The sequence below is a fragment of the Monodelphis domestica genome, chromosome 4, assembly GCF_027887165.1.
Source record: "Monodelphis domestica isolate mMonDom1 chromosome 4, mMonDom1.pri, whole genome shotgun sequence".
NCBI lineage: Eukaryota > Metazoa > Chordata > Mammalia > Didelphimorphia > Didelphidae > Monodelphis > Monodelphis domestica.
The window spans coordinates 376,482,685-376,504,202 of record NC_077230.1 but is presented as its reverse complement, the minus strand read 5'-3'; the positions used below and the strand labels follow the sequence as shown (position 1 = coordinate 376,504,202).

General features: G+C 43.2%; 1 protein-coding gene across 5 annotated transcripts in view; it reads left to right on the top strand.

Moving 5' to 3' along the window:
* The window catches only part of PTPRU (protein tyrosine phosphatase receptor type U), a 123,244-nt gene that overhangs the window by 41,773 nt on the left and 59,953 nt on the right, over positions 1–21,518 (top strand). For all 5 annotated transcript variants that reach the window (XM_056795386.1, XM_056795388.1, XM_007493001.3 and 2 more), the window contains exons 4-11: positions 929–1,010; positions 1,134–1,249; positions 1,499–1,673; positions 1,949–2,242; positions 3,880–4,188; positions 16,513–16,622; positions 16,973–17,174; positions 18,950–19,052. In XM_056795386.1, the coding sequence (XP_056651364.1) occupies positions 929–1,010; positions 1,134–1,249; positions 1,499–1,673; positions 1,949–2,242; positions 3,880–4,188; positions 16,513–16,622; positions 16,973–17,174; positions 18,950–19,052 (1,391 nt within the window). The remainder of the gene's footprint in view (positions 1–928; positions 1,011–1,133; positions 1,250–1,498; positions 1,674–1,948; positions 2,243–3,879; positions 4,189–16,512; positions 16,623–16,972; positions 17,175–18,949; positions 19,053–21,518) is intronic.

Genomic DNA, 21,518 nt, shown 5'->3' with positions numbered 1-21,518 from the left:
AGCTCTGTTATTTACTGCCTGGGTGGTCTTGGGCTGGTCTTTTAACACTCTGGGTCTTGGATCTCATCTGGCAAATGATTCTGTGGTCTTTGGGGAAAGTTCCCTGTCTCCAAAGAGACTTCCTATGACCTTGGCCTTCAATCACCAAGTTGGACCTGCTCTGGGTGAGGAGAGGCCATTGACAGCTCAGTGCTGGCTTGTAAGTGGGGTAGATGGGAGGCAGGGCTGTGGCAGGCCAGGCTCCTGGGAGTTCCAGGGCAGACAGAATGCATTTGGGGTAGGATAGAAGGAGAAGGGCTGGGCTTGAGACCAGGGAGAGCCATAGTAAGGTACAAAATTCTCCACTCCTTGAAGGAAGAGTTTCCTTTAGGAGAAAGGGAGGGAATGACTTGAGCTTTGTTTCGAAAACAAAAGAATTGTTTTTATTCTTTGCACTCGAATCACTAGCACTCAGAGTTGTACCTGACACTTGGTGGGCAGATTATTAAAATTTTTTTGAATTAAAAATTTTTATTTAATTAATTAATTTAGAATATTTTCCCATGGTTCCATGATTCATGTTCTTTCCTTCCCCTCCTCTCACCCCCCTCCCATAGCTGATGAGCAATTCCACTGGGTGTGTCATTGATCAAGTCTCATTTCCATATTATTTGCACTAGGGTGATCGCTTAGAGTCTACATCCCCAATCATATCCCCATTGATCCATGTGATCAAGCAGTTGTTTTTCTTCTGAGTTTCTCCTCCCACGGTTCTTTCTCTGGATGTGGATAGCATCTTCCTCATAAGTCCCTCAGAATTGTCCTGGATCACCACATTACCAGATTATTACATTCTTGATGGTGGGCTTGGGTGGGGGCAGATTTTGATCTCTGGGGATGGGCAGAAGCCTAGACGATGAGCTCAGTGTCTGGGTCCCTGTTGCCCCAGGTGCTCTTTGAGGCTGTCATCTCCACTGACCGCCGAGGCTACATGGGCCTGGATGACATTCTGCTCTTCAGCTACCCGTGTGGTGAGTCCCATCGTCTATCATTCCTGGAGGGGCTGCTGGAGTGGGGGGTGGGAGCCTGGCTCTTCTATTCTGCCCATGTACCCCACCCTCACTGCCTTGTGTCCACGCCCCTGCCTTCTCCAGCAAAGGCTCCTCACTTCTCCCGGCTGGGTGATGTGGAGGTCAACGCAGGTCAGAATGCCACCTTCCAGTGCATGGCGGCTGGCCGGGCCTCGGAGGCTGAGCAGTTTCTGTTGCAGGTGAGAGGCTTCCCTGGTTGCTCTGCCCTTCTCCTTGCCACTCTGCCCCCACCACCAGGCAGCTCATTCTTCCTCTCCTGGGTGGGTCTTGGGTTCTCCTTCCTCCTCTCCGAGTGGTTGCCCAGAGGCTTTCCCTCCCCATCCCTGGTAGACAGGTCTCCCAGCTGATTCTTCTTCCTTCTGGTGGTCCAGGCTCTGGGCAGGCAGGGCAGCCCGGTAGCCTCCAGACTTGTTCTTCATCTCCCCTAGCGCCAAGGTGGTTTGATGGTCCCCGCTGCCTCTGTGAAGCACATCAGTCACCGTCGCTTCCTGGCCACCTTCCAGCTGCCTGAAGTAGGGAGGGGGGAACAGGACCTCTATCGCTGCGTGTCCCAGGCCCCTCGGGGGGCAGGAGTCTCCAACTTTGCAGAGCTCATTGTTAAGGGTCAGTGAACCACTGGGGTGAATCAGGGTGTGGGACCGGGGGATTTAGGTCAGACCGAGGGATCTGGGAGAGTCAGGTGGGTTAGGGTATGCCTGGGGGGAGGGTGTCAGAGTCAAAGGGTGTCTTCTCAGTCCCCCTTGGTTCCCCTCTGGGCTAAGTTCCCCTCCTTCCCCACCCAGATCCCCTTAGGGATTCTAGAGTACTGAATGAGGGTAAGCGGTGGCTGTGGTTTCTCCCACATTGCCCTTTCCTGCCTACCTCCTCCTGTCCCCCAGAGCCCCCCACACCCATCGCACCTCCCCAGCTGCTCCGGGCTGGCTCCACCTACCTCATCATTCAGCTCAACACCAACTCCATCATTGGGGATGGCCCCATTGTGCGCAAGGAGATTGAATATCGCATGTCTCGGGGCCCGTGGGCTGAGGTACACGCAGTCAGCATGCAGACCTACAAACTGTGGCATCTGGATCCCGACACCGAATATGAGATCAGCGTGCTGCTCACTCGGCCTGGTGAAGGGGGCACTGGAAAGCCCGGCCCTGCCCTCGTCAGCAGGACCAAATGTGCAGGTGGGTGATGCTGGGAACGGGCGGGCTACATCCCACCCCTGAACTGGTGAAAGCCATTTGCAGATGAGGAACTGAGGCTCAAAGAATTTAGATGATTTGTCCAGTCTCACAAGGAGTAGGTAAAATCTGAACCCAGGACTTCTGACTCCAAATCCAGTGCCCTGGGCTCTGTTGGTTCTTGGTCCCAACACGATTGCAAGGGGAATACTATCTTACTCAGGAGAAAAACTCTTTTAAAGTACCCTATTGGCCTGATTATGTGTTGCCCTTGTAGATAGATGGCATTGTGAAAGTGAGCACATTTTGAAAGAGGGGCAAAAAGCATGCTCTGAAAAAGAACACCATGTTTAGAATGTATTCAGGGTTTATCCATATTTACCCAGACTCAGGAGAAAAGTGTGGCAGAGGTTTGTACCAATCCTGAACTTTAAGCAGAACCGTTTGCTTGCAGCCAGTTAGTGTGCTAATTACAAATGGTCTTCCTTAAAGTGGATCCCTACAGGTCCTCCATTTATTGATGCTTTGTTAGGAGTGATCAGAGGAATTTGAAATTAATGAGATTTTTCTTAATTCTTCCAGAAGACTCAAAGGTGTGGGTACTCTATGGTGTAGATGAGCACCACTTCCTGTTTTAAAAATGGTCTTTGTGGGGCAGCTAGGTAGCAGAGTGGATAGAGTGCCAGTTCTGGAGTTGGGAGGACCTGGCTTCAAATATGGTCTCAGACACTTCCTAGCAAGTCACTTAACCCCAGTTGCCTAGTTCTTGCTGCTCTTCTGTCTTAGAATCTATTCTAAGGGGACAGTTAGGTGGTTCAGTGGATAGAGAGCCAGGCTTAGAGATGGGAGGTCTTGGATTCAAATCTGGCCTCAGATACTTTCTAGATGGGTGACCTTGGGCAAGTCACTTAACCCCAATTGCCTAGTCTTTGCTGCTCTTCTGTCTTAAAATCTATTCTAAGGGGTAGCTAGGTGGATAGAGAGCCAGGCTTAGAAATGGGAGGTAATGGGTCCAAATCAGGCTTCAGATACTTTCTAGATGTGTGACTCTGGGCAAGTCACTTAACCCCAATTGCCTATCCCTTAATGCTCTTCTGCCTTGGAAGTAATACTGATTCTCAAGAGAGAAGCTAAGGGTTTGAAAAAAATGAATTGATACTACCATGACAGAAGGTAAGGGTTAAAAAAGATTGATACTAGGATGGAAGGTTAGGGTTTAAAAAAACAAGTGGTCTTCATGAGTTGCTGGGATCAATCCCTTCCCACCAATATTTGCTGTTGGCCAAGCTTCTGGTGATGAACACCATTTGCCTTCAGCTGGGTTGACCATTGGACATTGACCAATGCTGGTCCTGGCAGAACCTGAGTAGGGCTGCCATAGCTTTTGGAGCTCTGGGTCTTCTCCATGGCATGGTAAGACCATGGAGTGTACTATAGAAAATGGAAACAGAATTCTTTTAAAGTGATTCAGATCACCTTAATCTGACCCTGGGGTGGTGCTGTGTTCAAGGTGGTTGATTTTCTCAGCTTCTGAGGGCTGCATCTTCTTATTTCCTTCTGGCTGATTAGCTCTTCCCCCCCTTCTCCCTCTTTCTCTTCCTCATTTCCCCCTGCCCTTTGGCCCCATTTCTGTCCCTCAGAGCCCATGAAAGCTCCCAAGGGTCTCGCCTTCTCTGAGATCCAGTCTCGCCAGCTCACCCTACAGTGGGAACCTCTTGGCTACAATGTCACCCGCTGCCACACCTACACTGTGTCCTTGTGCTACCGTTACACCGTGGGCAGCAGCCACAACCAGACCTTTCGGGAGTGTGTGAAGATGGAACGAGGCACCAACCGCTACACCATCAAAAACCTGCTGCCCTACAGGAACATCCATGTACGGCTCATCCTGGCCAACCCCGAGGGAAGGAAAGAGGGCAAGGAGGTCATTTTCCAGACCGATGAAGATGGTAAGACTTGTTCCTATGTGAACGGACCTTCCAGGGTATTGGTGGAAGTGCTGTTTGAGGATGTACTTTGGGTCAAGAACTGACTGTCTGGCAGTGGTTGTGGATGAGTCAACAAGCTAGGACTCGGGGGCATCTGGGAGGCTCAGTGGGTGATAGAGTACCAGGTCTGAAGACAGAAGGTCTTGGGTACAAATATGCCCTCAGATGCTTCCTAGCTGTGTCACGCTGGCCAAGTCACTTAACCTCTGTTGCCTAGCCCTTACTGCTCTTCTGCCTTGGAACCTTAGTATTGAGTCTAAGACAGAAGGGAAGGGGTTAAAAAACGAGCTAGGACTCAGTAGTAAACTGGTCAGCAGCAGGGCATGTGAGAACCAGTTTACGGCTTACAGAAGGTGAAGGATGTGCCCATTTGTGGTCTTGTAGCTCTCCAATGTACTGCTTATTTCCTGCTCTAAGCAGACCTGTATCTGCATGTGTTTACTTTTCTTGGTATCTCCAGAGCTTAACACAGTGCCTGGAACAGAGTAAGCACTTAATAAACATTTACTGGCAGATTGGCTTGAATGAGGATACATAGCTGCCATATTAAGTGCCTACTGTTTACAAAGCCTTGAACTAGATGCTGACCAAAATTCTGCAAAGTTTAAAGAAGTCTGTAATTCTTGGCTATTACTGCCAATAATCAGTGGTGGCTTTTTTTGGTTTGTAATGACCTGCTCCGTGTCTAGATTATGTTTGATATCTCAAAAGGGGCAACAATAGCACGTAACTTGCATTCCTTTCCATCCATTTTCACAACTTCCACTTTCTTCTGGATTATTGTAACGACTTTGCTGATTCTGTCTCTTTCCTGTTTAATCTATCCTCCACACAGTGCTTTGCTGGCTACTTAGCAAATGTTTGTTGGAATTATTGTATGTTTGTTGAATTTCTAAAGTCATCTGACAATGGTACTGCTCTGCTTAAGCCCCTTCTATGCCTCCCAATTGTCTCTAGGATAAAATATAATTTCTCAGCCTGGCATTGAAGTTTCTTTGTACTCTGGCTCCCACTTACTTTTCTTTCTTTAAAAAAACAAAACCAAATGCCAAATCCTTAACTCCTATCTCATAATTGACATTAATATCACTTCCAAGGCAGAAGATCAGTAACTGCTAGGCAGTTGGGGTTAAGTGACTTGCCCAGGGTCACACAACTAGGAAATATCTCAGGACAGATTAGAACCCAAGGCTTCCCATCTCTAGACTTGGTGCTGCCCCTCTTCACTTACTTTTCTAATTTATTTCATATGATTCTCCTTCACAATGGACTAGTTCTATGAACTTGATCTTTCATTTCCAGCTTCTGTACATTTGCATAACCCTTTCCTCACACCTGGAACACACTCCCTCCTCATCTCTGCCTCTTAAAATCTTTATGTTGCTTTAAGGCTCAGCCTAGGTGCTACCTCTTCCACAGAGCCTTTAGGGATCCATGTCTCCTCCATTGACCAGCAGCTTTGCATTTACTCATGTGTTGTATTTGTTGTGTTACGATCTCCAGGAGAGTGTAAGTTTCTTGAGGATATGAACCATTTACTTCTGCTTGTGTTTTCTCAGGAATTAGCACACTGGAGTGTATACAGCAGGTGCTTAATTCACATTTGTCGAGTTAAATTGAATAGGAGACCCAGCTGCCTCTTTGCAACTTACCATCCACTTGGGCAGGCAGATAATACAAATAAACAATAAAAGCTAACATTTTGATAGTGCTTTATGGGTCTTGTTACGCATCCACCTCATGGCTGCTCTGCTGAATATATCATTCAAGTATTCTTATCCTTATTTTATAGAGGGGGAAACTGAGGCTCAGAGAGATTGTGTCTTGCTCGTGGTCTAAGGAAGCTAAGCCAAGCTACAAAAAACAGTTTGTCCTGTACTGTCTAGGGGAGTGCTGAGGGGGTACGGCATCAGAGAATTCCAGCAAGGGAAAGGACTTCAAAGGTCACCAGTCCAGCCAGGATCTAAACAACAGAACAGTCAGCTGTAATTTATGAAGCTCTGCTGTGAACCAGATCCAGTGTTAGCCTCTGTGAATACAAAGACAAAAGCAAATGAGTCCCTGCCCTCAGGGAGCTTATATAGTCTAATAGCATCTCCTCTACCCAATTAGTGGTCATCCAGCCTTTGCTATTATTGTTATTACCCCTATTTTGTTGTTGTTCAATCGTTTTTTCAGTTGTGCCTGACTCTTGGGAACTCCATTCGGGGTTTTCTTGGCAAAGATACTAGAGTGGTTGGCTATTTCCTTCTCAAGCTCCTTTTACAGGAGAGGAAACTGAGGCAAACAGGATTGCCTAGGACCACGGAGTTAGTAAGTGTCTGAGCCTGGATTTGAAGTCAGGAAGATTAGTCTTCCTGAGTTCAGACCCAGTACTCTGTCCACTGTGGTACCTACTTGATACCTAGCCATACATTTACAGATAAGGAAACTGAGGCTCAATAAATGAATGGAAAAAATTACTAGGTGTTTCCTCTGATACAAGTAAAAAAAGCTAGACTGTCCCTGTCCTCAAGAAGTTTGCTTGCATCTAAATAGGGGCATATACACTCACACCCAAACACACACACACACACACACAGGAGTATCCAGGAAGGGTATTTTGGTTTGGAAAGTATGGGATTGGTGAAAATGGAGCATTGCTATAGGACACTAGATTGAAACACCCTTTCAAATAGTAATAGCAGTATTGATTGGATTATGGTTTTAGAACTAGAAAGCAAAGGGAGGGAGGGGAGAATTGGGGTTGGGGGCAGGTATTTGACTGCTGAGGAGATGGCCATGGAGTAAAGTGAAAAATGATTGGTTTAAGAAGGGCCCTGGAATGAAGGACTCCTGGGCTCAGTTCTCCTTAAACATTCAAGTGCAGCCTTTAGGCTATTGGAGTTATAGAATCTTTATATCACCCCATGGCCTTATCGTACCCATGGCTATTGTAGAGGTCAATAGGTGCCTTAGAGGATGAATGGAATGCTGAAAACCTGAATTCAAATCCTGCCTCAGACAGTAACTAGCTATGTGAACTTGAGCAAGTCCCTGAGAGAGGTCTTAGTCAAACAGAATATCTCACTTGGTTGTTGTGAGGGTCAAATGATAACTGCATATATAAGGTGATTTGCAATCCTTAAAAGTTATGTGAATGTTAGCTATTATTTATTAGCCCATGCTCTTTAGTTTATCATGGCCTTTAGGTTACCATAAAACCTCTTATATTGTCATATATCCTATAAAGAAATGATGTCTGGAAATGACTGACATAAAACCAAAAAGACATCAATAAAACTTTCTTTTAAAGAATTGGCCTTGAATCAATTACTCCATCAATAAGAATTTATTAAATGCTTACTGTGGGCCTGGCACTATGCTAAGGAAGTTCTGAGGATAGGGAGGAAAATAAAAAAAAAAAACCAATCATTGCCCTCAAGTAGCTCATCTTTTAATAGGGGGAGGGAATATCTATTCATCTATCCTTCTGTCCATTTATCCATATATCCATCCATCCATTCATCCATCCATCCATCCACATCTATCTATCTATCTATCTATCTATCTATCTATCTATCTATCTATCTATCTATCTATCTATCTATCTTTCATCTATCCATACATCTAATCCATCCATCCATCCATCTATCCATCCATCTAATCCATCCATCCATCCATCCATTCATCTATCCATCCATCCATCCATCCATCCATCCATCCATCCATCCATCCATCCATCCATTCATCTATCCATCCATCTAATCCATCCATCCATCCATCCATCCATCCATCCATCCATCCATCCATCTATCCATCCATCCATCCATTCCTCCCTTCATCCATATCTATCTATCTATCTATCTATCTATCTATCTATCTATCTATCTATCCATCTATCTTTCTGCCTGCCTGTCTATATATCCATCTGTCTGTCTATCTTCTGTATCCATCCATCCATCCATCTATCTAGCCATCTATCTATCTATCTAGCCATCTATCTATCTATCTATCTATCTATCTATCTATCTATCTATCTATCTATCTATCTATCTATCTAATCTATCAGTACATTCAAGAAAAATCCAGAGTAGACAGATACATACACACACATACATTACTCTAATACATACATACATGTATATTCACAAATGTGTACCCTTCTCAGTCTCTCCCTCTCTTAATCTCTCTCTTTGTCTGTATGTCTGTCTTTCTCTCTTATTATTATTATCCTAGACACAACTCCACTGAGGAGCTCCCTTTCTTCCCAGTCTCTCCTGAATGTGTCCCTTGAATAGCTGAGGGTGGCCCACTATTCTAGCCCTCCTGCTTTCACCTGGTGTCCCAGGTTCCTGGGTGTCTCACTCCCCTCCCTCCCCTTTTCTCTTGATTCTAGTCTGGATTTTTCTTTCTTCTCCTTTGTGCATTTCAGATTGAGATGGGACTTTCTTTTTTCACTTACAAAACTATACTAGTGTCCAGATTGATTTGGTCTTTCTCAATTACAGTAATATTGTCTTTGGTCTGGGGCACTGAACTCATAATACTGTGCTACCCTTCAAGAACAGAAACCATAGGTCATAGATTTAGAACGGCATAGATTTAGAATGACAAGGTACCCTAGAGTCAATCAGTCAACAAGAATTTATTAAGTACCTACCATGTGCTGGGTTTTGCGCTAAATACTCACTGGGATGCAAAGAAAGGGAAAAGAGATTCCTTGCCCTCAAGGAGCTTATAGTCAAATGGGAGAGTTAGCAAACAACAAAAGGATCAATTAGAGACTGCTGAGTCCAACTTACTATGAGGAGACTGAGGCATGGGAAGACTGAGTAACTTGCCCATGGCCATTCAGTATCTGAGGCAGGATTCCAAACAAGACTAGCACTCTGAGCTACTAGTCACATCATTGGTCATGTAATTTAAGTTTGTTTTTCTTTCTTTAAAACAAGTTTGATATTGCTTCTTTTGTTTTTTACACTACTTTCATTAAAAAAAAAACAACCCTTAACCTTCCGTTTTAGAATCAATATGATTCTAAGGCAGAAGAGTGGAGTAGGCAATGGGGGTCAAGTGACTTACCTAAGGTCACACAACTAGGAAGGCTCTCAGTCCAGATTTGAACCCAGGACCTCCCATCTCTGGGTCTGACTCTCAATCCACTGAGCCACCTAGCTGCCCCTATCACCTTCATTTTCAGATAGATCCCTCTTCTCTCCTCTTTGGGAGCTATCCAGGGGAGTATTGAGGTCAGCTCTAACTTATTTGCTAAACACATGGCCAAATGTTAAACTGGAACATTCATGCCTCAGAAATTGACCACTACAAGGATGAAATTTATTGTCTTATTGATTGGTCTTAAAAAAGTGTAGATGGTATAGATTAAATTTTAAAAAGTGTGGGTGCATGCATATATATCTATATCTATATCTATATCTATATCTATATCTATATCTATTTCTATATCTATTTCTATTTCTATATCTATATCTATATCTATATCTATATCTATATCTATATCTATATCTATATCTATATCTATATCTAATCTATGTATTGCCCTTAGAGAAACTGATTGTTATACAATTACCAGTCTAGCTCTCTTCCTTTGTAATAATGAAAAAAGAAAGAAAGAAGAAAGCAAGGTATCACAGTGGATAGAGCACCAGCCCTGGAATTGGGAGGACTTGGGTTCAAATCTGGCCTCAGACACTTCTTCCTTTTGTGACCTGGGCAAATAAATTAACCTACTTGCCTAGCTCTTACCACTTTTCTGCCATGGAATAAATTCTTAGTATTGATGCTAAGACAGAAGGTAAGGGTTTTAAAAAAAAGTTTAGTAACTCATAACTATATAATGTATACTGTTATATTCTTTTTAAATTGTCTTTTGTTATATGTTCCATATTTTCCTCAAATTTATTTCATTAAATTTTTTTCATACTTATTTCATATCTTGAGATTTTATATAGTATTTTTACTTAACATTTACTCATATAGACCCTGTGACCAAATATTTAACCCAAAATTTACAATAAAGTGATATAAGTGCCCCATAAAATAAAAAATAAAAATTCAGATTTCTTCTCTGGTATAAAGGGAGGGCCAAAAAAGTTTTATGTGGATTTTTCAGATTGCCTCCATGATGTGGAAGGAATACCTGTAGAGTCTGTACAGTACTCTATTCCCAGAATCCTTTATGAGGACTTTTCAAAGAGACTTTATTAGCTGTAGTTGAAGAGAGAGGGAAGCAAAACAAACCTGGAGGTTAGATTCAGAGCTTCTGATCACAGGGATCTATATACCATAATACCCTAAGCTGACCATTGAGGCCAGCCCAGCCTCCTGCATGCTGCCTTAGCACCTAATGCTCCCTCCTGAATCTATAGCCCCATTCTTGTCTCTTTTCTCCTTCTAGACTGTTGTCTAGCCCCTCTCATCAAATTCTGGGTGTTATTCTCCTCTCTCCCTGCCAGGCTGACAATAACCCCCATCCTCCTCTTCCACATTGACAAATAAAACAATAACCCACTTACACTTTCCACAATCATGAATTGAAGATCTTTAGAGTTTTATATGAATCTGGGCATTTTTTGCAATCTCATTTTCCCCTTTAGGTTGGCATTGAGGTGGGAGGAGTAGGAGGCATTGAGGGATCAAGAATAGGAACTAGCAAAGGTGATAAGAAGCAGCAGCAGTCATTGTAGTGTATTAAGAGGACTGAATTTGGAGTTTGAGGACCTGGGTTCAAATTCTGACCTCTGCAAGTGTGACCTTGGATGAGTCACACCCTCTATTGGCTTTAATTTCCCCATCTGTAAAATGAGATGGTTATACTATATTAATCAATCATCAGGAATTGACTAACAGTGCAATCTGAGAGATACTGGATTTCACTTTATTCACTTTTGTTTTTTCGAGTTCTCTTTCACAAAGTAACTAATATGGAAAGATGTTTTACACTATTACACATATAAAGTCTATATCAGATTGCTTGCCATCTTAGGGAATGAGGATGCGAGGGAAGAAGGGAGGATGAGAATGTGGCTCAAACTTTATATATATATAAAAACAAATATTTTTTTCACATCATTTAGGGTTAATATTTATTTATTCATTCATTCATTTTTTGAAATTTGGGTAATGTTCAAGAACTAGGAAGAGATCTGGTTTGTCATCAGGGTAGAGGGAAAAGTAAAGGGTAAGCTGGAAAGAGGAATGGACCAGGTTATGGACCATTATATATATATATATTTTTTTTTTAAACCCTTACCTTCCATCTTAGAATCAATACTGTGTATTGGTTCCAAGGCAGAAGAGAGGTAAGGGCTAGGCAATGGGGGTCAAGTGACTTGCCCAGGGTCACACAGCTGGGAAGTGTCTGAGGTCAAATTTGAACCCAGGACCTCCCATCTCTAGGCCTGGCTCTCAATCCACTGAGCTGCCCACCTGTCCCCTATTTATTTATTTAAAAAATAACTCTTATATTTCATCTAAGAATTGATTCTGTGTATTGGTTCCAAGACAGAGGGTGAGGCAATGGAGTTAAATGATCTGCTCAAAGTCATATAGCTAGGAAGTGTCTGAGGTCAGATTTGAACCCAGGACCTCCCATCTCTAGGTTTAATCCACTGATCCATCTAGCTGTCCCCTAAAATACTATTTTAAAAATCTGACTATGCACCAGGTACCATGCTAGGTGCTGGGACTACAAAGAGAAAAAATAAAATATTTCTTGCTCTCAGAGAGCTTATATTATTATTATTTTTAACTTTTACCTTCTGTCTTATGATCGATTCTAAGAGAGAAGAGCAGCAAGGACTAGGCAATGGAGGTTAAGTGACTTGCCCAAAGTCACATTGCTAGGAAATATCTGAGGCCAGATTTGAACCCAGGTTCCTCTGACTCCAGGTCTGTGCTACCGAGCTGCCCTAAGAAGCTTATATTCTATCAATGATCTTCAAGCTCCCTTCCAGTTCTAAGTGTATAATCCTAAGAGGAGGTAGAAATTGAAGGAAAATGAAAATCCTGCTCTCTCCTCTTGGGATGCTTTTTTGAATACTTCCAAATGTATTCAGAGACCCCTTAGATAAAAGGAAGACAGGGCATAGGGGAGTCCAGATTTGGCCTTTTTGAGTCCTACCCAATTCCTTCTTCATCATGGAGGTTGTTTTTGGGATCTTCCAGGGTTCAGATGTCACCAAGCAGGAGCAGAAGCTGCAGACACAGCACAAGCAGCTGTAATTCTCCTGCCTCTTGCCTTCGTTTTGGAGGTTATAGGCTATTCCCTGGAGAGGCTGTGATAGGCAGGTCCCAGGGGGCTCCTGCCTCAGCTTGGGGCTGATCCCACTTTTGTCTGTTTTAGGCTCAAGACTGGGGAATATAGTGGATAGAAGGCTGGGCTGGAGTAAGGAAAAATTGAGTTCAAATCTAGCCTCAGACACTTACTAACCATATGCCTCTGGGCAAGTCTTAACATCTTTACCTCAGTTTCCCCAACTTTAAAATGGGGATAATAATATCACGAACCTCCCAGGGTTATTGTGAAGAGAGAAAGCATTTTTAAAGCACCTAGCATAGTGTCTGGCACATAGTAGGTGCTATATAAATCTTTATTTATTCATTTTTTCTTTATCTATGCATCTATCTATCTATCTATCTATCTATCTATCTATCTATCTATCTATCCATTCATTTATCTGTGTATTTATTCATTCATTTATTTTCCTGGAGACTCCATAATCAGTAAGAAGCAAATCCAGGGACTGGATTTCCAGTTCTTCTCTGCATTACTCTTTAAAAAAAGGTTTTCAGTGAATAAACTTTTTAAAAGTAAAATATCATTGTTATTGTTTTCATGCTTTTGTTTTCAGCCCAAGTTTTCTCTGTATCCTTCTCCTTTTATGTTCCCCCTCCCAAAGAACTATCCTGTGAAGTAAAAAAAAAAAGATTTTAGCAAGAATACTTTTAAAAGAAAACGAGGGAGTAAAAAAAGTCAGCAAAACCGATCAATACATAAAAAAATTCTGAAAATATATGTGTTGTTCCGTATCCCTGGACATTTCCTCCTCCCCCTCCTGGACCTCTGCAAAGGAAGAGGGGCAGGTGTCCTCTCTCATCCTTTCTTTGGGACCAGGCTTGTTCGTTGTAATTCTGTAACGTTAATTTTTACTTGTTTTACAGTTGTTCCTTCCGTTTCCATTGTTTTGGTCATTATGTATATTGTTTTTTTTGGCTCTGCTTACTTTATTCTGTATCATCTTTCCATGCTTCTCTCTTCATAATGTTCTTTGTTTCTTATAAGAGAAGGGATTTAGCATTTATTAAGTGCTTGTTATATGCCAGGCACTGTGCCAAGCCCTTTTGAAATATTATCTCATTTGATCCTCACAGCAGCTATTATGATCTCATTTTACAGTTGAGGAAACTGAGGCAAAGAGAGGGTAAATAACTTGCCCAGGGGTGCATCCATAGCTAGGAAATGCCTGAGGCCAGATTTCAATTCAAGTATTCCAGACTCCAGACCCAGCGCTCTATCCATGGACCACCAGCTGCCTCTTAAATATTCCATTCCATTCATGTTCCACATTTTGTTTTGCCATTCCTCAATCTGTGGGCATTTACTTTATTTCTAGTTCTTTTGGGTATTTATTTTCTCTCCCCCTCCCCCGACCTCCCCAACTATTGAAAGGGGGAAAAAAAAGAAAAAGAAAAACCCTGGTAACAAATATGCATAGGCAAGCAAGACAAATCCTCTGCTGGCTGTGTCCAAAACCACTCCACCCTGTTAGAATGGTGGCTGGTCAATGTCTTGATCAGAGTTCTTAAGTCTTTATTGTCTTTCCGATATTGTCGTTATTGTGTAAATGATCCTCCTCTTTCTGCTCACTTTCCTCTGCATCAGTTCATCCGTCTTCTCAGTTTTCTCTGAAACCATCTTCTTCATCATTTCTTATAGCACAAGTGTTTTGTCGCATTTCTGTGCCGTAGCCTGTTCAACCATTCTCCGGTCAATGGCTACTCTCTTGGCTTCCAATTCTTTGCCACCACAAAAAGAGCAGCTATAAATATTTTTGTACATGTGAGGTCCCCCCCCCCATTAGGGTGTAGGGTCATAGTTGTGGTATCACCAGCCCAGAAGGTGTAAATGGTTCGGCAATTTGGGGAGCAATTTTTCGGTCTCTGCCAGGCACGTCCCCACTTCACAAGAGAACTATAAACTCTTGGAGGTTGAGAGGAGATCCCTGCCCATGATCATCATAGGTCTTTGTATTTGACTCTGACAATTATTCATCAGCCTTTCCTAAAGAGTAATTGACTGTCTGGGCCCCCTAAATAGCTCCCTCCTCCCCTCTGCTCCCCAGCCTGAGAAAAAAATCCATGTCCAACTAGAGTGGATCAATCCCAGTCTCAAGTTTTCCCCTGGGGGAGCCTTGTTAGCAACCTAATGATTAGGACAATTAATTGGCTAGTGTTCCTAGGTTGAGTAGATGCTAGGATGGTGCCCGGTTAGGGTCAGGGTCTGCTCCCTAAGCCAGGAGGGCACAGAGTGAGCCCAGAAAGCCAGACCTTCTCTCTCCCCTAGGCTTCTGGGAATTCCAGCAATTCTTCAATCTGGGGTGGGTGGTGAGGAAGCTACCATGTTTGGAAGGACAACACATTGCTGTACTGTTTGTTTACATGATCCCCTGGCTTTGCTTTTTTCCACACTGTGCCATTTCATATCCAATGTGGCATAGAATATAAAGTGCTGGACTTGAAATCAGAGACCTGTGTTCAAATCCTGTCTCAGACTCTGAGCTCATTACTTAACCTCTGGGCTTTTGGGTCTCAATCTGCAAAAATGAGGGGGTTGGATTCAGTGTTCTCTAAAGTCTCTTTCAGTTCTAGACTTAGGATCTAATGCTTATACACAGTCACTGAAAGGGGCAAGTTCCGTGGCCTGGTATTTTGTGAGCTTGGGACATGGTTTTTGGATGACGCCCCAGTGGGTCACTATTCTTGGGGGCTCTTTTTTCCACAGGATTTGATTCACCACAAAGAAGACCCCTCCCGACCAGGGAGAGTAGAGTTGCATATGGAACATAAACATTAAACAAAACATACATTATAAAAAGATCCCGAGCTATATGGTTAAGAGATTTGGGTTCTAGTTTTGCCACTAGCTGTGATCTTGGGGAAGGCACTTACTCTGACTGAGACATTTTTTCCTCCATTATACCATGGGAGTCTTTAAACTTTTTACTGCCTTTAGCATTCTGTTCTTTTTAAAGGATTTGATCCGTGTTCTCCCTGCCCCCATTTGTCTTACTTCCCAAAGACTCTTCCTTCCCTTATAACCAAGAAGAATAGTTAAGCAAAACAAATCAACATGGTAGCCATGTTTGACAGTGGATGATTGCCTTATTCATCACTTCTCTAATGAGATGCAGGAAGCTGAGTAGTCTTTTCTTCTGGGACTCCCTTACCTCTATGGTGGCCCCTTACCTCATTCTGCTTCAATTTTTATACCTGGAAGTTTTCTCCTTTAAATACCCAGTTTGTCCCCTTGCCTTCCTCCATTGTCCCAGGACCGTTCCTAAAGCATTTCCAATTGTTTCTTCACACTTGACACTCCATCTTTGCCCTAGTTGAATCATATGCCTAGAATACACTCCTTCCTTATCCCATAAAGTCTTTCTCTTCCTTTATAATGAAGCTCAAGATGGGGCAGCTAGGTGGCTCAGTGGCTAGAGAGCCAGGCCTTATCTGGTCTCAGATACTTCCTAGCTGTGTGACCCTGGGCAAGTCACTTAACCCCAGCTGCCTCACCCTTACCATTCTTCTACCTTGGGAACAGTATTTATATTAACTCTAAGATGGAAGGTAAGGGTTGTTTAAAAAACAGTGAACCTCAAGAACCATCTTCATGAAGTCTTTCTTGATATTCCCAACTACTCATATCCACCCTCCTAAACTACCTTGTATTTATTTAGGTAACATGTATTTCTAGATGTATTTGCCCATTAGATTAAAAGCTCCTTGTGAGTAGATGTTGTTTTATTTTGTCTTTATGTCCTTAGTGCCTTGGCATATAGAAGTAATTTATTTAATAATAATTAATTTAATAATAATATTTAATAAACGCTATTGGTTGAGTAGGGCATCTCCTGTTTTAACAAAATTTCAAGGAAGGGAATCTCCCAATTTGTCCACAAGAGTTTCATCTCCTCTGTTGTCAGAAAATTCCTTGTCTCTTTGGACCTCTATCCCTCCTGATCGTAACTGGGTGAATTAAACCCTGGGGTGGGGTTTCTCTTGCAGTTCCTGGAGGCATCTCAGCAGAGTCACTGACCTTCACCCCTTTGGAGGATATGATATTTCTGAAGTGGGAAGAGCCCTTGGAACCCAATGGCCTCATCACCCAATATGAGGTAGATAGATCTCCTTGAGACTCTGGGTCTAGGGCCCACGGGGCAAATCCAGACCCACAAGTATGGACCAGAAGCTTTGGAGGGGAGAAGAGGAGTAGATGGTGGGAGGAGCACAAGGAAGAGAAGTTGTCTTCTAAAGTATCTTCTGATTCTAGGATTCTGTGGGGAAAGAGGTGAGAGGCAGGAATTGTTTAGATTTTGGGAAGAAGGGAGATGGAGAATTGGTGAGGTCACCCCCAAAGCTCTTGTTATCAAGGCTTAGTGATCTGTCTTCCTACTCTAAATCCCAGGGGTTCCTGAGAGTGACACCCTTGTCTCTGTGCCTTTCCCCCCCTTTGGCCTGTTTCCAGATTAGCTATCAGAGCATTGAGTCATCAGATCCTGCAGTGAATGTGCCTGGCCCCAGGCGCACAGTCTCCAAGCTCCGAAATGAGACCTACCATGTGTTCTCCAACCTGCATCCGGGTACCACATACCTGTTTTCTGTGAGGGCAAGGACCGGCAAGGGCTTTGGCCAGACGGCACTCACTGAGATCACCACTAACATCTCTGGTGAGCAACCACCTTCTCTCCTTCTTCCCCACAACCTAGGCCCCAGGTTGGAGAAGGCTGACCCTCTGGGCTGTACTTTGCCAGGGAATGTTGCCTAGGGGAGCCTGATGGAAGGCTGTCAGGGATGGGGAGCATCACTCGTTGGAAGAGTAGGTGGTGGAGAAGTGGGTGATGGATGTTTTAATGAGGATTCATGGGGACACTTGGAGATGAGGGGGTGGCCCTCCTCAAAACAAGTCATTGGGGGGGTGTCCAGGGCCTCAGTACATTTCTGGTTCCATTGTTGACTTACCTTTCCTGGTTTCTGAACAAATGTCCTTGGGGAGAGCGCTGTCCCTTCTACCTGGAGGGTTGGTCAGTGCTTGTGTTCTGTTTTTTTTTTTAATTCAATGTGACATGTGTGCATCTATACATATATATGTATATATAATTTTCAAATAGTGCATTATTTTTAATGACTTTTACAAGGTGTCCAACTATACACTTTAGAAAAATATGCAATAGAAGGACATTGCCTAATGTACCTTTCATTGGTGCAGACATATGGGCAAGCAGGCAGGCCCTTGGGGGCTGGAGGAAGTCTCCTAATTAGGCCTTCCAATACAGAGGGGCAACAGAGAACTGAACCCGAAGCCTGGAAGATCTGGGTTCAATTCCTACCTCTAACATAGGCTAGGCAACTTAGAAAAACTCTAGGCAAACCTTTAAGATTATGTATTTCAGAGAAAGTGTTAAATTGCATTGTAGAGAGTCTTTTCACCCCCAAGTTCCCTATACACTGAAATCACAGATCTGGACCCTGTCCTGGGTCCTTTTGATACTTTCCAGAAGAGTTAGGAAGGTGAAGGAAAGAGAGAAGCAGAGGACAGGGAAGCTAGAGATGGGAGTGGCCAGAGAGACAGGGGACTAAGGGAATTGGGAAGGTTGGATATTCAGGGGTCAGAAAGGTAAAGGACAGAAAGATGACAGAGATTAGGGACTGAAGTATTAGGAATGCTGGATCAGTGAAGGGTCAGGAAAATGGAGAGATCATGGGTCTAGAAGGATCATAGAAATTGGGGACCAAAGGATATAAAGACTAGGGACTGCAAGTTCAGGGAGGAAATGAAGGATCTGGGAGAATTCCAGAAAATTGGATATTAAGGGGTCAGAGAAGTTCTAGTGATCATGGAGGTTGGAGGCCAAAATATCTAGGTAGGGAACTGGACCCTGAAGGATAAGGGAGGCTGAGAACTGGGGTGTTTGGGAGGTTAGGGCCTGAAAGAGTAGAGGGGTCAGGGGATAGGAGGAATCAGGAAGGTTGGCTATTCAGGGGTCAGTGAGATCAGGGACAAAAGGATCACAGAAGCTTGAGAGTGAGGGACTGGGGAAATTGGAGACTGAAGGATCAAGGAGGCTGAGGGCAGGAAGGGTAAGCTTGGCTGCTAAGTGATCATATACATTAAGGACAAAGAGATGAGGGAGGCTGAGACCAAGGGATCAGGGAAAGTAAGGACTGAATGTTTAGGGAGGCTGGAGATGAAGTAATTAGGAAAGATGGGGTTCTAGGGATGAGGAAGGTTGAGGATTAAAGGATCAGGGAGGTAAAGATTGAATGGTCAGGGAGGCTAGGGATAGGAGGGCTCAGGAGCCTTGGGTATTAAGGGAACTGAGAGATCATGAACATAGCAGTCTAGAGCACAATGATTGTGAAATCTGGATTTCAGAATGCTCTAAATGACCTCAAACATTTCCCCTGACCTCTGGTTCACTCCTCCCTATCTCTCCCTTCTCAGCTCCAAGCTTTGACTATGGGGACATGCCTTCCCCATTGGGAGAGTCAGAGAGCACCATCACAGTTCTGCTGAGGCCAGCCCAGGGACGTGGGGCCCCCATCAGGTAAGGCACCTCAATGGGGAGGACCTGGACTGAATGGTGTTGGGGATGAGTGGGTGCTGGGGGACCTTTTGTCTCTCAAGTCTCCCTTCTGCCTGTTTGCTTTTTCTCTCCTTTTTTCCTTTTGACTTGATAACATTTGTTCTCAGTTTTGCCCTTTTTTGGGGAGGTAGGTGAATTATCTTAAAAAAAATATAACAATATAATATGTAATGATAATATAACATTATCATATTATAACATTATAATGGTATGTAATATAGCAGACATTATATAAAGGTCATGTTATATATTTTATATGATGTTATATATGATTTGTTATAAACATGTAATAAATTATAATAAATATGTTTATTCAAGAAAAACATTCTCACATCGGCTAGGTCCAAAAATTGATTTTTCATTCTTTTTTTGTCTCCCTTTCACCCTTCTCCCTTTTCCCCTTCCCTAGAAGGCAGGTAATATGACATAAGTTGTATATATATTATTATATAATACATATTTCCCTGTTGGTCATGTTGCAAAACAAGATATATATTGCTTACTCTAGAGAAAAATTCATTGAGGAAAAAAAGGGAAGAAGAGTGCTTCAATTGGCATTCTACCCCTTTGTATAAAACTAGCTTCCTTCCTTCCTTCCCATGCTCCCAACTCCATTTTCATCTCAGCTCCTTCTTCCTCCTGGGGCAATGGGATGAACCTAGGGAGAAGGGATTGTTTCCTATTGGCCTATGATCCTGGCAGGAAATATGGTAGGGGTTGGGGAATAGACATGTAATTTCTCCTCTGGAAGTTTCAGTTGATGCGCTCTCATTTGGCTCCAGTGTTGATTTTATGCAACCCAGTCACCATGGACGCTGGTCTCTGAGGTTTTGAGTGGTATGGATACTGGACACTAAGGATAGTGGTTACTGTTGATCCTAGTCACTAAGGATACTAAACATATGGTCATATTGTTCACTATGGATCCCGGATTCCAAAGATGTTGGTCACTGCAGATACTATGGATATTGATCACTGAAGATATTGGTTTCTGTGGACCCTGGTTATCATCAATACTAGTTACTGAGGATGTTCACTCCTATGAACACTAGTCATGTTCACTATAGACTCTGGGTACCAGGAACGTTGGTCACTATGGACACTAGTCATTGTGTATCATATTCTAAGTCCTCTGATTCTTTAATGTAGAAGTTGCCATGTCCCGTGTAATCCTGACTGTGGCTCCACAATATTTTAATTATTTCTTTCTGTCTACTTGCAGTATTTTCTCCTTGGCCTAGGAATTCTGCAATTTGACTATAATAGACCTGGGAGTTTTTCTTTTGGAATCTCTTTGAGGAGGTGATTGGTAGATTTTTTCAACTTTTATTTTTCTCTCAGCACTAGTCACTGAGGATGCTATTCCCCTGGACTTTGACTTTGACCACTGTGGACATCATGAGGACATTGACTAGTGATAATATTGGTTACTATGGATCCTGGTGACTGTTGATAAGTGTGAACTTTGGTTACTAAGGCCATTACAAGGTTACTGTGAACATTAGCCATCAAAGATGTAGCTCACTGAGTTAGTTGGTCATTGGGAATGCTGGTCATCATGTAGTCATAGTCAATGAGGGTGTTAATCACTCTGGGTCTTGTTCATTCTGGTCACTATGGATTCAGGGTTTGCAGAGATGTTAGTCACTAGACTAGCATTGAAGATGTTATTCCCTTGGGCTTTTGTCACTGGATATTTGTTACTAAGGGCGCTGGCTAGTATGGATGCGTTGAGGATATTGGATACTGAGTACAGGCTGCTGTAGATCTTGGTCCTCGAGGAAGCTAAACATTGGGGATTCTAGTCATTGACTAGAATGGGGTACTATATACTTTGATCTTTAAGAATCCTGATTACTAAGAACATTGGTCAAGAGGGACTGGTAATGGAGAGTGTTAATCATCAAGGATGTTGGTCAGTATGGGACACTGGTCACTGAGGGTGTTAGTCATTGAGGGCATGGTGGATACTAGGTCCCTGGGATACTGGTCACTAACTATGCTGATCACTGTATATTGGCAATAAAAGATGTTAGACACTGAGGATATCAGGCTGTTGGAATGGTAGCTAGGATGAAGACTGGTCACTTTGCATGTTGATCATGGTGGGGACTGATCACTGAGTGTATTGTCATTGGGGATGTTGGCTAGTGGGTTCTGGTTACTCTGTATGTCGGACACGGAGGGCACTGACCACTTAGGGACCCCAGACAGTGTAGACATGCCAGTTACTGAACATTGTCCATTTTGGGAGAATGTTTTGCTCTTCTGCAATGTCTTTCTTTGCCCTACAGACTGGGGCCCCTCTAGTCCCTCTTCTCTAATCTATAGTAGTTGAATGGGTGGAGGTGGACAGAGAATATAGGAGTGGGAGGTTAGGAATTGTGTCTGAAATGGGTACCTAGCCATGGGATGAACATGCACCCA